At 41.4% G+C, this 16,162-nt stretch overlaps 1 protein-coding gene across 1 annotated transcript; it reads right to left on the minus strand.

The window, feature by feature from the left end:
* Positions 1 to 785: 785 nt before the first annotated feature.
* On the minus strand, positions 786 to 14,882 carry ccm2l (CCM2 like scaffold protein). Its single transcript, XM_034240206.1, has 12 exons — positions 14,611 to 14,882; positions 12,519 to 12,686; positions 12,343 to 12,426; positions 11,347 to 11,530; positions 8,341 to 8,562; positions 7,788 to 8,032; positions 6,018 to 6,147; positions 4,382 to 4,445; positions 3,728 to 3,884; positions 3,054 to 3,192; positions 1,758 to 1,905; positions 786 to 1,156 (listed from the first exon to the last, which is right to left on the minus strand). Exons 1-12 carry the CDS (start codon positions 14,638 to 14,640, stop codon positions 1,021 to 1,023), a joined length of 1,707 nt encoding a protein of 568 aa, XP_034096097.1. The 5' UTR covers positions 14,641 to 14,882; the 3' UTR covers positions 786 to 1,020.
* Positions 14,883 to 16,162: the final 1,280 nt, after the last annotated feature.

Here is a 16,162-nt window from a genome sequence, read left to right on the forward strand (position 1 = left end):
TATCTCGTTATCTTACTTTCTCTTTATATCGTTTCAACTAGGACTCTCCATGATATATATAATTTACGTAATAATTTATTTGCAGTGCGTGTGATCCAGATATCCAGGTCACAAGGTTGAACCCAGCACTTTGTAACACCTCTGGCATGTTTACAGTGATGTGTCTGCTGCTGGTCAATTGTACTCTGTTCTTGATGAGTTCATTTAAAATCAAATGCACACAGCATCTAGTCTGTTGCATAATGAGGGAGAGCAGACTCAGATGACTCGGGTGAAGCCCATGGGGGAGCTGACTCTCCCTCTGTGATGTTTCGTTAAACTGGCAGAGGAGAAGAACCGGGGGGCAACACAGAAGCAGTGCACCATGGGAAGTGGTGATGCTGACGCCAGGATAACGGGTCAATGCAACATTGGGAGAGAGAACGGGGGACACAGAGGGAGGGAGAGATTTTTGATTTTTTAAAAAAGATTTTGTTATCATTACTAACACATCTATCGATCTATCTATTTATCTATCTACTGTATATATCCATGTATCTGGTTCCAAACATTTATTTAAATCCTTTTTGAACTAAATGATGGCTCACAATGGAGCTTTGTACTCAGCAGCAAAGAGCGTTATATATATTTTGTCTTTAATTGCCTCCATGTGGACAGTTTTAGGTATTACAACCACTACAGAAAATAACGTATTGTTGAATATTTGTAAACACTTAATTAAATCATGGCTTATGTGTTAAATCATATAATCTTCCCCTACTGTCTGATACATTGAAAATGAACTGTTTTTGTATTAATTGAGTTTAATTGAATAAATACAGCTTAGTTTTCTTTGTCGTACTGTATTTTCTGTGCATGGAGCAGGAATTGCATATTAAACATCAACATTAAGAAGGGTACAACTGTCAGACAATTTATATTTACAGCGTATTGCCTATCAATAGAGAACACGAGCTGCCCTGATCTTTCAGAGAGTCTGAAAACTGTCTGAATTTGACTAGGAATCAGAGTCTCCCTCCATCAGAGGTAGTAATCTTCCTCCTCGATGTCTGCGTGTGTGTCCTGGAAGCCGAGCGCCTGGATGTCGTGGGTCATGTCTGTAATGCGTCGGTTGAATTCCTGAGATCCCGAAGCCAGAGAGCCGTTATCATACATGCTGAGGGAACAAAAAAAACAATTATCTCAATTGTATCTCTCATCTCTAACTACTAAATAATGAAATGTCCAGGTGTGAGAGGGCTTTTGCATCCAAGTGAGAGAAATCAGGGCCAACAGCTACCATCATTAAAAATAACCCAACATAAAACATAATGTCCCCCAAACAACGAAACCAAAAGCTTTTGACGAACGCGATAATGTAGCTACAAAAAGGGCGATAAAGCAATCAGAATTCATCGTTTTTTGTAAATTGTTAATGGCTAGAACATTACATTGTGAGGACACAACTTTAACCACTATGTTAAAAAACAAAAACATGTGTATTTGTCCTTTCACAATACATAAATACAAATAAAGCATACATATCTGTAAATCACAGTGGTAACATTGTTCTGTTGGCTTTAAATATAAATGCACTGTACTGTCCTCAAACATTATGTTGGTGCTGTCTTTTGATCAGAAATCATCAAAGTGCACCATGTAGATAAGTCATGATGGAATGTGAGACAGCAGTTTGTATGTAGAAAACCTCACAGACCAAACATGACCGAGACTCAAATCTTTCAGTAGCGAATCACAACCAGTCCTGACCTACATACCCTCTCATGGCCGTAGCCGACGTGTTGCTCATGCTGCGTTTGATGCGTCCGAAGCTGTCGGTTAAAATGCCTCCCTCCCTGATCCCGATGCTCTCCAGGAAACTCTCAAACACCCCGACGTCCTTGTCTGGGATGAAGGGACGCATGCCTGGAAAAACAGGGATAAAGAGTCAGATATTTATTTTCAGTATTCATTCATTTATTTATTATGACTTATCTCATTCTGTACTTTTCTCTGCACTTTACTGCATTATGGTTAAAGGCTCAACTTCATTTTGTATATCGGTACTAAAAGGTAATATAATATTAAACTTACAAAAAACGTAGTGATATTCAAAACATGACATTCAATCAATTGTGTAACCCCCATCAGTTGTACAAACTGATGGGAGCACAATACCTTGTTGTAGGGACCTGAAGGACAGAGACAGAGAATAACATCTGAAGGTTCTTTTTTGTTGTTGGAATCTGCTCTAAGACCATGTGTGCCAAGGGATGCTGTTTTTAGGATTTGGACATTGCTGACTCCTAGTATTTGAAATTGCTCCTATGGGTATTGTCCACAGGATTAACTGCATGTATGTCGCTTTTGATAAAAGCGTCTAATAAGTAACATAATGTAATGTAGAGCGCGTTGAACACCAGGAAGTGCGCTATATAAATACCATGTATAATTATTTTCTGAGACAGAAATGTTAGCCTTTGCAGACCATTAACATGCACACAACCTTTTGTAACACACAACAGGAAAGGGGAACCCAAAAAAGCATAATAAGTCATAATTTTCCTCACACATAAACTTATGAAATGAGAATCATGAAGTCACTGCGCTTCAAAACCTGCTCCGAGACTTTGCTGTTTTTTTTTCTCATCCCAACCGTTTAAAATTATTATTACACACCGGCACACTGGGCGGAGATAAACACCACACATCAACCGCTCTCTTTCACGCTCACTCACAAACAGGAAGTTGTGGTTCCACAGAGGAAGTGGGTCAGAGCTGAATTTGTTGCGGTAAACACACATACAGTAAACAAATCCACACATAAACACACGTACACACACACACACACACACACACACACACACACACACACACACACACACACACGCACACACACACATCAATAATATATATAGTTCACACTCATTCTTATCTCTGCAATATAACCAAATAAACAATATAATAAGCAGGTTGTGGCTTCCTGCTGAGTTGCAGGCAGTTAATGAGCTCTGTGTGTGTGTGTGTGTGTGTGTGTGTGTGTGTGTGCGTAAGTGCGAGTGTGTGTGTCTCACCCATCAGCAGGAACTTGCGATTGTCTCCGTAAAGTTGCAGCAGCTCTGAGCAGAAGTGATCGATGTTTGATCCCAGCCTATATTCTCTCAGCAATACCGCAAAGTGCTGCAACTCCACAGGACTCAGCTTATTACGCAGCTAACACACACACACACACACACACACACACACACACACACACACACACACACACACACACACACACACACACACACACACACACACACACACACACACACACACACACACACACACACACACACACACACACACACACACACACACACACACACACACACACACACACACACACACACACAAAGTCAATATATATATTTGTTTTATTCAAACAGTCAATAAACACAATGTAGCTTGCCATCTGTCCTTGCTTATGAAACCTACTTTAGTTACAGGAAATGGCCCATTAACTCTACTGTAGTAGCTTAAAGGCAAACAAATCTATTATTATAATTGACAAGTATAAGATAGCTGCAAGCTGCATTTAAAGCCACACTGTGTTAGTATATTACCTCAAAATATATGTATATTTTTATCATAAATTAATCATTGGAGGGAAATGTACTTAGCTTGTTTGTCCTTTGTTGTGGGAGACAAAAGGGAACTTTGGCCACTGAAGCTATGCACACGCACACACACTCAGACACACACTCACAGTGATCATGTACTCCTGCATCAGCAGCAGGGCGGGGTTAGTGTCTCCTCCGTCACTGGCTTCAGCGAGACTGCGATGGGAGTCCTGCAGCGAGAGAGACGAGCTCTCACTGTATGTCTCACTGTAGTACGGCTCAAAGGCCTCCTGGGAACCATCACTGAGAGAGAGAGGCAGAAAGGTGGTGGTATAACATCATTATCAAAGAACCATCAGGATCACCTAACATTGAAACAGTAATGGATTGATGGTGATCAAATGTCAATCACTTAGTCGATATGGACTGTGCTATGTGTCAATTAATTGTCCTCAATATTTGCTTTTGAATAGTCATTGTCTATCTATGGACATTGTACCTGTTCAATGTCAAAAACGTAATTCAATTTAATTAATCATACAGTCATCAAATAGTCCACTGGGCTTTTTTTGTGAAGTCCCATACATTCCTCCTTAATCACAACAAAATGGGCCTTCTGCTTTACTTAATAAACATTCTCTGTTTGGGTATTACAACCAAACTAATGACAAGAGAAGTTACTGGATTATCAAATGTACTTAACGTTTTCAGGACCGTATTTTAAGATGGAAATGTCCAAATATTTAGGACATTTCATGAATTGAAGACACTGTATTCATCTGAATATGGATGTCACTCACTATGAGCTGCAGCAGCTAAACTCTGGATCATAACTGTAGGACACGTCAGTGAGACAGCTGTCACCTGCACAGAGACAAACACAGACAAACAAAGCATTTCCTTTATACTTTACACCTTCTGATCAAGTTAGCTTTAGTCTTAAGCCTTTTTATCATCCATATAGACACTGCAATGTCCATTAAACAACATACTGATGATATAAAGAAGCTGACCATGGAAGCCTACCAGTAGTAGAGTTACAAATACAACCTTTTCAGAACATGTGATGTTATTGTTACATAGGATTTCCTAAAGTATTTTTAAAATAGTTTATACATTATTCAAATATAGGAATAGTAGATAGGATTACTTAAAATATAGTACCTTATATTTCATATTTTTTCCCTTTAGACCCTTGCGGTTTATTCTTAAAAACCCTTACCCTTACCCACCCCCCATTTCCCCTCTGCTGGTCTATGGCCTTGTAAAGGGTAACGGGGTACAGAGTCGCTTAGATAAGCGGGGGAGTGCATCTGACGAAGAGATAGGTTGTTGTGCTCCCTCTCTCTGTTTCTTATCTATATCTAATAGAACTGCTCGGGTCTTGATAGATTGAGTGGGGAAGTTCATGAGATCTTTCTAGAGGGTTATCAAGAATAACTTTTATCCAATGACCTTTTCCCTCTCTGTCTGTGTCTGTGTATTCTCTTGTTCCGATTAACCCAGCCAAATCTTGTTTCTTGTTTTGTATCTATATCTACGCCGGGATCCGGAGTCGAGGCTGATCCTCTTGCTGTAGTCCTGTGTCTTGGATCCTCTATCCTGAGTTCTGGATTAAGTCGTGGACTTCGGGTCGTGGCTGAACCTGTCTCTGCGGTCCTGCCTTGGGTCTCGTCTTGCTGCTTCCCTGATGGCTTCCACAGGATTGTAGTTGACATCTTCGTAGATTCATCTTCTTATTACAGACACATGCATTTCCTAACATTCGGTCTATATGCTGTAAAATGTATTATCTCTTGGATTTACACACGGCATCTATTGCACGTCTGTCCGTCCTGGGAGAGGGATCCCTCCTCTGTTGCTCTCCCTGAGGTTTCTCCCATGTTCCCCTTAAACTGTGGGTTTTCTCTGGAAGTTTTTCCTTGTACGATGTGAGGGTCTAAGGACAGAGGGTGTCGTTTTTCTCATACTGATATTCTGAACAATCTGTGTTGTTGTATTTGCTGTAAAGTGTCTCTACTGTAGGCTATTTTTATTATATGTACAGCACTTTGGCTCCACCAAAAATCGTTTATAAATGTGCTATATAAATAAAACTTGATTTGATTTGATTTGATTGTTGCATTTTAGGACTCTGGCACACATTGATGGTGGAGACAAAAACAATGTATGACTTGATGACGTGTAGTTGTAGGTCAGGATGCTAATGTAGTATGTGTTACGCTCAACAGACGTCTTACTCTTTAAGCAAAATGAGCAAAAGCAACCGAAATTTAACAAAACCTCTAATCAGATTATCTGAAAAAGATAAATAAATGTCTAGCAAAGAGCTCTCATAAAATGAAAATAACTCATAATACATGACAATTAAAAGAAAAGAGCACATTTTGAAGTCCCCAAAGGTATCTTTCTTTCTTTGTTGTGCTTGTCACTCACTCCTCTGCAGCCAGTATCGGTCCGGCACTGTGTGATGAAAGCCGGCTCTGTCCACACACTCGATGGTCTGATGGCCGTAAATGATCTGGAACATCTGACAGATCAGAGAGCAGTACTCCTCTGCAGCTTCCTGCACAAACACACACACAGACTTGTCATCCCACTGCAATAGTAATCACTGTAAGGTTTCAGCGTTAGAGTTCTTTTAGTTTATTGTTTTGTGTTTATTCTTGTGGCCTTGCATTTTATTTTGATGTTGATTCTGTCCTCTCTTTTCAGGTGTCTACACTTCCTGTCGTTGTGTGTCACCTGCCAGCTTGAGTGTGGTCTTCTGCTCATGATTGTTTTCACCTGTGCCTCATTAACCGTTGTGTGTATATGTAGCCCTGTTCTCCTTTTGTCTTTTGTCGGTTCGTCTTGTCTCAACACTAAGTCCATGTCTGTACTTCCTCGTGTAACTTTGAGCAACCTAGTCGAACCTAGTGAACTATTGAGTATCCTAGTAGATCCTAGAAACCTTTTTCTTTGAAAAGTCTTTTGTATTATTAGTTGAACCTAGCGAACTTTTGAGTGTCCTACTGTAGTTGATCCTAAATACCTTTTTACTTTGAGAAGTCTTTTGTATATTAAAAGATATTTTTGAAGTCAAAAAATAATTGTGCATCTGAGTTCTTGTGAGTCCTTTGTGTCAATCACAATAACAGCTATGTCTTCTGAAATGTGTCTTCATTCTTTAAATCCTGTTTTCCAACAGCCTTTTGTCTGCTGAGTTAAATACACATGTTTTACTGTGTGAGAAGCTTCACTGCAGTTCCTGCATGGATTGGTCCTTTGTTCAAGTGCACATAAGTCATGAGATTTTTACCCAGCAACCCCCTGAAGCCAAGCAGTCTGGGAGACAAAAGGGAACATTGGCCACTGAAGCTATGCACATGCACGCACACTCAGACACACACTCACAGTGATCATGTGCTCCTGCATCAGCCAAATTAACAATACAACTCTTAAGATGCCAATCCAAACAAACTACTGCTCTGAGGACAAGAACACGCACGCATGCTCGCACCCACAGAAACACACTTACACAAATACAATGACAAAGCTACTCTGTTGTGATACAACAGGTTATGCAACAACACAAAGTCTCAGTACAAGTATGTTTGTGTGTGTCTAAAAGTATTGCCACTTCTTTTCAAGGAGCCAAGTGATTAGTGAACCCCACTGTGCTTTGTCACTGTTGTTATTTTTTCTCTAGCGAATGTCCACAGTGATATTTACAAGTTATCAACTCAGCAGTTCCATGGGTGGTTTTTGCTTGGAACAGCATTTTACTCCTATTGGATGGATTATTGTTAGAATCAGTTGCAATGAGGTAATCCCTTCCTTTGCATATAGCATCACCAACACACAGGTAATCACCCCTTATTTTACAAAACTAATACCAATAGCGACATTCCCATTATCTTTACTTAAAGTCAAAAGATAAAGTTCAATGGGCTTTCTTTCCTTTATTTTCATAAAGGCTAAATGTTTACCGGTCCAGCTATAGGTCTATACTCAACACACAAATATGAGTTAAAGTTATAGATGATCTCATGGAACAGATAAGGCAAATTTCACAAAATGTACCATTCCTAAGACTACTGAAATGTATTGACAGCAAATGTAAGGTCATGGAACATCATTTTTAGCAGGAACTTGAATACAATTGAGTAATAACGTGAGGTATGAAGTTATTGTGTAAAGTGACTTTCATCAGCAGTGCCCCACCCGGTTCTCCACGGCCAGGATGACCAGGTTGCAGTAGGCATCTGGGCAGGGCGTCGGCTCCAGCGGGTTATGGTTCCTCCTCTCCCAGCTGCCATAGCTCTTCCCCCTTTCCCAGCTTCCTGTGCAGGCCTGCCGTCGCTCCCAGCTCCCCCCGGCACCACCTCCCCTCCTCTCCCAGCTCCCACCTCCTCCTCCCCCATGCCTTTTCTCCCAGCTACCTCCACCTCCACCTCCACCTCCACCTCCTACTCCCCAGCTCCCGCTCATGGGTCTTGCTCTGCGGTTCTCTAAACTCCCTCCTGTTTTACGTGTCTGCTGCCTCCTCTCCCAGCTACCTCCCACTCTCTTCCTCTCTAAACTGCCTCCTCCTCCTCTTCTCCTCTTCTCCTCTTCTCCTCCTCTCCTCCTCTTCCTCCTCCTCTTTCTCCTCTACCTCCTCCTCTTTCTCCTCTACCTCCTCCTCCTCCTCCTCCTCCTCCTCCTCCTCCTCCTCCTCCTCCTCCTCCTCCTCCTCCTCCTCCTCCTCCTCCTCCTCTTTCTCCTCCTCCTCCACCTCCTCCACCCCCCCTCTCCACATTTGGATTTTTGTCGTGGTTACTCCTGGATAATGAAGGCCTCCAGTCGACTCCACAGATTGTGTGCCGTCGCTCCATCGTGCCCCCTGCAGGTCGAGGGTCCGCGTTGGAGCTCATGGTTTGACGTCGGCTGTCTACGCCCGTTGGCTTTTTCCTGTCCAGGCTGTCGTCCCCAGCAACCACTGTGTCCACGTTCAGACCTGTGGGACGAGGGTTTAAAATGTGAACACTATCTTTGTCATAGAAAAGCTAGTCCATCCTACCAAACTTTGCCTGTGAAAAAACCCACAAAAAAACCCTGGAAGAATCCATAAATTAACCGTTTGCTAAAACAGCACCTAAATAGCAATTGGTTTCTTTTTTGTTTATCCTTTAAAAACCAAAAGACAAAGAGCAAAGATTAAGGAATGGACTGAACTTTGTGTCTTGTTGAGATCTCCATATTAGGTTGAATACTTCAAACGAAAGTTAATTATAATCAAATATAATCAATTATATTCTTGTATAACCCAAAATGAAAATGCTTCATATTTTATGATTTTCTATATTTACAGTATAAACAAGTGGTTTGTTAAGTTGAGTGTAAAGGCCGCTACACACCCACCTGAGACCAAAGAACGCGTACCGAAGGCGTCCCGACTTTTACGTCCCGACTTTTACGTCTGCTACGTCGCCTGCGTCGGCTATGCCGCCCGCCTACGAACACACCGCAAAGACTTCAGTCGACGAGTGGCAATAACTGTCGTTACCAGCAGGCAGCGGTAGTGTGTATTCGTCATTCAAAAGAGGCAACAGCCAATCAGAGTGATTTCTTTGGCCGACTTTCTTTGGCCGATTCAACATGTGCTCGGCCGCGGGAGGTGTGAAAATGTGCCATAAAGCAAGTGCAGGACGGCCTCTGACTCCCAAAATCGGGTAGGTGTGTCAGGGCCTTTAGACCTATTATGGTTTATGAGGTGTCACTGATAAGAGAGGAGAGACAGTTTCTTCCCTCTTCCCTCACAGCAGTACCCAGGGAGGGGGGCTCCTGACTTTTTGGAGAAAGACTGAGGCCCCAAAAAGGTGTTTGTGCCATAGCCGAGAATAATATTTTGCAAGTCCTGCACACTAGAGGCCATGCCCAGTTTCCACAAATATGGGTATGGAGGAGGTGTCTTTAGGTTTTTCTGTCCTGTTTCGAGCATAAAAACACTAGTAGAGAGGGAGCAAACTCGAGATCGAGAGAGAGAGGGGGGTTCCTCTGGTATGCTCTCTCCCGGTAAAGCTCTCTCCCTGAGAGCTGGGTTTTCCCTCGGTAAGGTTCTCTCAAACTTGGTAAATATTGCTTACATTTCTGTTTATGGAATGCTGAGTGAATTGTTGGATGAAAGTTTGAAACTGTTAGATTCCACTGACCGTTTACGAGGAACTGCCTCTGAATGTTGTCAGGCTATACATGTAGGTGTGAATGTTAGCACCTTCGATCCGTGAGGAGATTCCTCTGGATTATGTCGGGAGACTTTAATGTCTAAACTATGAATTAAGGTTTCAGATTAGAAAATGACCACAGTATGATATTGTGGAGGCGTGCGGCGCAGTGGACTGTGCGTTGGTGTTCGGATCAAGGGGTCACAGGTTCAAATCTCACTGCAGTCAGCATGTCGTTGTGTCCCTGGGCAAGACACTTCACCCCAAATTGCTCCAGTGGGGATTGACCACAGTATTGAGTATGTAAGTCGCTTTGGATAAAAGCGTCTAACAAGTAACATGTCATGTAATGATATGTTTAGTATGATTGTAATGTTGTAAAGAGAGAAGGTAAAAACCCTGTACAAGTGTGGACCATTTTTCTTCAAATAAACTGATCCCACCTTTTGGAATGGGACAACTTAAAAGACATCTGCGCTCTCCTCTCCTGCTTGAAAGGTAAGAAATGCCACACACACTTAGGTAGGGCTACACCTCATTTACTGATATCAAAATCCTTCGGGATCGCTTAAACAGATTTAGTGGGTCATCTGAATTGAAACAGCAGTTAATTGAACCTGGTTCTTCAGGACTTAATAGAGGTGAGACCTTGCTGATCGTTGGTGGATCTGAGCCAAGCAGTAAATTTACATAGACTCAATAACTTCTATTAGGTCAATTAGCAGGTCTGAGTAATTTGCCGGAATAAATGATCAGGCCTCCCGACCCCAAGAGTCTGTAAGAAAAAGTTAGCATGCAGAGTTGACTATAGCTTACTACAGTAAACTAGCGTTACTCTACAAAATGCAAGGGGCATTACTAGCAAGATGGTAGTCATATCAGAGCAAAGAGTAATGATGGCGTCCCTGTCCGTTTCAGCATTTGGACGGGGGCAATTTAAGTGTTGCGTTTTAGAAACTCATTGGTGAATCAGGATAAAGAAAACTCCTTTCCGTTAGCCAAATTACCTTCATGTTGTAATTAAGTAAGAATATACCCCTGTCTATAGTCAAAGTTATACACTAAAATATTGTGTCAAACTTATTCAAGATTTGGCTACATTCTGTTTTGTCAGCTGAGAAGTAGAAGCATTGTTAAAACATCCTGAGTGCCCATTGGTCATAGAGTAAGTGACAGTGTTTGGTCCTCAGATGTGTCCATTGACTGTCACACAAGCAACTAATGCATATCCCCCCTCCCCATAAGTCAATGTGTTTCAGTCTGAATTGGTGCTTTTTGGCATCAAAACGCCGTTATTAAAGTCTCTCTGGTTTTAGACAGATGATGTTAGCATAGCAACTGAAGCTCATCTGGCTGTTTGTCGTTCTGTTCACTTTGCCCCTGCCCCTGCCTCCGACGTAAGCGTGACGTATTTGGTTCTCGGTTCTTCACGGGCAGTCAAGTGAGGCCATTGTTTTGGGGCCAACAGCCGGCCCATGACGGTGGAAACAGGAAGAACCGGTGCTTGATCGGGCACTAACTCCGAACTGGCCCTAGCTCTGCTTTGGTGGGAAAGGGGCATGTATGGTCCTCCTCACCTGTCTTGAGGACCAGCAGGTGCAGCGCGTCGTCCCTCAGGTAGGAGGCAGCAGCGATCTCATGTGTGGGAATCCTCACCATCAGCTTCTCGTTGTCTCTCCACGTCAGCAGCAGACAGCGCGCAGACAGACTCAGAATACAGTCCTGATCCACGCTGGTCTTCAACGGCAGCACCTTCAACTGCTACTGACCAACAAACAGAGACACATGGTCTTAGATTGTTGATTAAAGAGTAAGACTTTGTTAAATCACACTTCGACATGGTCTCACTTGAGTTTTGATGAGTGCTGAAATATTCTCTTACACTATTGTATCTGTTTTATTTGTTTTATATCCTCATGTTGCACTGTTGGAGGAGCAGTGACATAAGCTTTTCATTGCCATATCTACACTGTAGCTAATGTACACATGAAAATAAAACCTTGAATTGAATTCAATTACTGTTTCACTAACCTTGGCTGTTGTCAATCACTGCTTATTGATCATTAAGCCTGGGAGAGCTAAGCTTATAATACATGAATGATCCCTTGCTTTAGCTGCTATCAGGTACAATTCTTTCTTATTAATTCTGGAATATATTGTGTATTCAGCACCAACATCACCAGTGACTATTTATAAACTGGTTAATGATTAATGTCAGATAGCATAGGCCATATATTATTGATTACTTACACCAAAAATGAAGGGAGGTCTATACTATAGGTGCACTAATACAACAGTGATTAAACAGTGATTTTAAATTGGCTTGTCATGATTAACGTCACTGATTAAGGTTAAATAAAGGGGATAAGTAAGAGCATATTGACTACTTGGTTTATATTAGTTAATATCCATTGATTTAATTAGTTATAGATCAGTGGTTGGTTATTGATAATTTATTGATTGCTAACCCCGGCTGTTTTAAGTTATAGATGCTGGCCATCACTCAGAGGTGTTTAATTATTGATCCCTTACCTCAGCAGTGATTATTTACAGATAAGTAATTGATTACTGACCCTGGCTGTGTCGAGGAGTTGCAGCAGCTCGTCGCGGCTCGAGGGGTTCAGTGAAACCGACACCCAGGTCAGGTGACCGAGGAACTGAATTGAGAGGACAAAGGTGAAGCAATTATCAGAAGGTCAATAATGACTTAAGTATGTTCTGATTTATCGTTGCGTATCTCACGTTCTACCTTGACCTCCTTCTCGATGTAGTCGAAGATCAGCCTCTCAGGGTGGATGAGGTAATCGGGGGGGTAAAGAGGGACGGTGTGCAGCGGGCGCCGGTAAATGCTGCCTCGATCCAGCTGCCTGCGACCAGATTTTGACCAGACAAGCCGCTTAATAGGAGAGACAAAGCTCTGAGGAGAGAGAACAAGAGATAGGCATGGGGACAAAGTGGAAAATAGGATAAGACAATATTTAGATATATAAGATATAATAATAATAATAATTCCTTACATTTATTATAGCGCTTTATCAATGACTCAAAGCGCTTATACAGATGATTTGGTGGATCCAATACTTTGGTTCAAAGTAATATATTTCACAGTAAGTAGAAGGCAACCACGCACACTTGCTTTGTCTCCTTTGTGGTGCAGGGAATGAATTACCCCAGAGGTTCAATATCAAATAAGTTAATGGAAGTGACATTTCAATAACACATATAAAACATCTGGCGAAATAAACTAAATCAATGTAGAGGGGAAATGTGTGGAAATGTACTTTTACACAACAACTCCTGTCATAATTGTTCTTACAATTATCTGTGTAGTGTGTGTTCTACCAGAAACCCAGAATAAAAATATCTAACTAAAATGTAGCATACTAGGCCCCTTTAAATGTTAAGTTTCACTAATTGTAAGTCTCCTAAAGTTACTAAATTATTAATATACTGTTTACACACTTTAGTATTATGGCTTTAACTTTCCAGCAGTCTCGGAAAGGGTGGTTTTGTTTGAGTTTAAACTAGAACATCATTCAAAATGTTTGATTTGTATGGCACACATGACTCAGTGTGTGTGTGTGTGTGTGTGTGTGTGTGTGTGTGTGTGTGTGTGTGTGTGTGTGTTTGTGTGTGTGTTACTGCAGCACGTCCCCTGGCTGTTCGTAGAGTGATTGACAGGTGAGCAGTGATCTCTGACAGCTCCCTGCTGAGACGCACTGTCAACACAGCACACACTGTTAGACCCCCGCTGACTGACACATGCAATCACACATTAATTAACTGTGGCTGGAGGGAATGAGGCGAATGGACATTATCACATATACACACACTGAATAAAGAGAGGAAATGAGTTTGTTATGGAATTTAAAATGTGTCTTTCTTTTTGAAGAACAAGGGCATATTTCTCAAAACGAGGCTGCTTTCTGATGAGCATCTCTGGACTCAGCTGAATTTAAATGTAGGACAGAGAATATTTTTAATGAGTTTTGTTCTTCCTCTCGTTCCTGTGAGGTTTTTGAAACAGAAAGAGGTATTTAATTGGATTTTGTAATGAATTATTTTAACAACCTGCGCATGTCAAATAAGTTGCTGTAGAGCTAGTTAATACTGCCGTTATTTGCTTTCTCTTCTTGTTTTTATAACTTACAATTGTTCTCCCTATTTAATAAAGGTTTTTCTTTTAGATGTTATGTGTCTGCTTCTCAAAACTTGAAGCAAGCTGACCACATTTAAGGTTATCATCGGTAATACTGTAGTACAGCATGTGCAGTATGCTGCATGTGTACGTCATCATGCAGAAACCATGTCAGGTCAGGTAAGAAAACATGGCTTGGGAAATCATTTTTAAGAAAATCATTTGTACTTTGAACAAATGATTATGTTTGCATTAGCTCTGGTTCCTTCAAAGGTCACCACAGCCAAGAAGAATTGGTCAAGACTACTCATTTGAATCTCATAGTTTACCAAAACGCAACGCAAAAGATTACACAGATTTAAATCACCCTCACAAGTGAACACACATTCCAACAGGATGCATTTAAAATACTGTTAAAATACCTTAAGCTAATTTAATTTTTTTTACAAAGGATTTCTTGATAGGTTAGGGTCAATTACAGTGAAACTGTTAAATAATCCACTGTGTGCATCTACTCTAGCTTGATTGGTTTAAGTTAAAAAGACAACATCTAAACATCTGCTGCTTCAAAATAATACAGTCCCAATATGCAGTTGGATGATGAAATAGGACTAGACTTCCTCTGGAGAAAGTTTAAGAACAAGTCACCCACTTCCAAATGACGGAAAAGTGGAAAATGCTGAGACAGAACAGAAGAAAGTACCTTCTTGGATTTCTTAGGTTCATAGTCCATCACGGTTTGGTCTCCCCTCTGGGTAAGATGAGTCCTGTAACTGCTCACTCTCTTCCTGAATGTATTTCTTTTGTTTCAATTTGCCTTTTGATGTCTTTGGGTCTGTCTCTCAGTTTGTTTTTCCATTGTGTCTTCTGAGTCTCCGTCTCTCTCCGTTCATGTTATTTAAGCCTCCGTCTCGTCTGCTTCATTCTTGTTCTTTCTGTTTCTACACTGATTGTTCTTTTGAGACACACACACACACACACACACAAACACACACACACACACACACACACACACACACACACACACACACACACACACACACACACACACACACACACACACACACACACACACACACACACACACACACACACCACACACACACACACACACAAAAGAGAATGGAACAGGAAGCTGAGGAAGCCCACTTCCTGTCCGAGAGGAAACTCCACCAGAGACTGATAAGGCCCATTCTCTCTCTGCACTGTCGCTACATCATTTCAGGTGATTGACTTAAAAAATAGTTATGTGTTAACCCTTTTTAATTTGTTCAACAATCCCGAAAATGTAGTTTAAAAACGCAAACGACTTTGATTTACGGTATTACTAAAAGTGAGGTTGTGGAGCTTGTCAATAATCTGTGAATATCAATGGGGAGAAACACTTCTTATTCAGTGGGCCACATCACCAAGTAAACCCAGAAGTTACAAAACGTACTTGGCATATAAGCGAGAAATACTTGAATAGTTGCTGACAAACAATTTATAAACTGATCTACGGCTCTCTGAACAGAAAATGTCATGCTTCAGTAGAAACATGTGAATTCTAGTCACAACACAATCAGTGATTTTGTCATTTAGGAGGATTTACCCTTTGGCTCTAAAGGAGTTATTTTTAGAATTTTAAATCTTCAGTTGCAGTCGGCAGGTTTGGCCACAGGAAGGCAGCACTGTGACAAAAACTGACTGGAGGAAGAAGAGGAGGAGGAAGAGGAGGAGGAAGAAGGGGGAAATACATATTTCTTCACAGCGGGACACTGATGGAGGCAGACGAGATGACATCAAACATGTGACCTTTCTCACACACACACACACACACACACACACACACACACACACACACACACACACACACACACACACACACACACACACACACACACACACACACACACACACACACACACCTATTGTCAGGGTAACCGCAGTTGGAGGACTTAACGGCTTAACGATCGTCCAGTTACCTTGGCAACGGGAGACAAAGATGGGGCATTTATCTTTTGAACGTTTTTTTTTTCTTTTCCTCTCTCTCTCTCTATCAAGAAAGTTCTGCTCTTCTCTTGGATCTTCACCAACTCTTAAGTAACAGATACACTACAATAAAACATGATTTTAATGACATAACACATATAAATGATTCAACAATCAGACCAATTCAGCCAAACTGACAGGTTTGGTATTGTGCATATCATATTTGGGAAAATGCTGTCAAAGCCTATAGCTTTAGCAGTGTTTCCCATGGCAACAGTTAACTG

The sequence above is a fragment of the Gymnodraco acuticeps genome, unplaced genomic scaffold, assembly GCF_902827175.1.
Source record: "Gymnodraco acuticeps unplaced genomic scaffold, fGymAcu1.1, whole genome shotgun sequence".
In the NCBI taxonomy this organism is placed as follows: domain Eukaryota; kingdom Metazoa; phylum Chordata; class Actinopteri; order Perciformes; family Bathydraconidae; genus Gymnodraco; species Gymnodraco acuticeps.

Coding starts and splice junctions, on each gene's coding strand:
- ccm2l (XM_034240206.1), bottom strand. CDS start 14,640: ATGGACTATGAACCTAAGAAATCCAAGAAG. Junction 11,531..12,342: donor AACTCCTCGACACAGCCAGG/GTCAGTAATCAA, acceptor GTTGGTCAGTAG/CAGTTGAAGGTGCTGCCGTT. Junction 6,148..7,787: donor TCCTGGCCGTGGAGAACCGG/GTGGGGCACTGC, acceptor GTGTTTGTGCAG/GAAGCTGCAGAGGAGTACTG.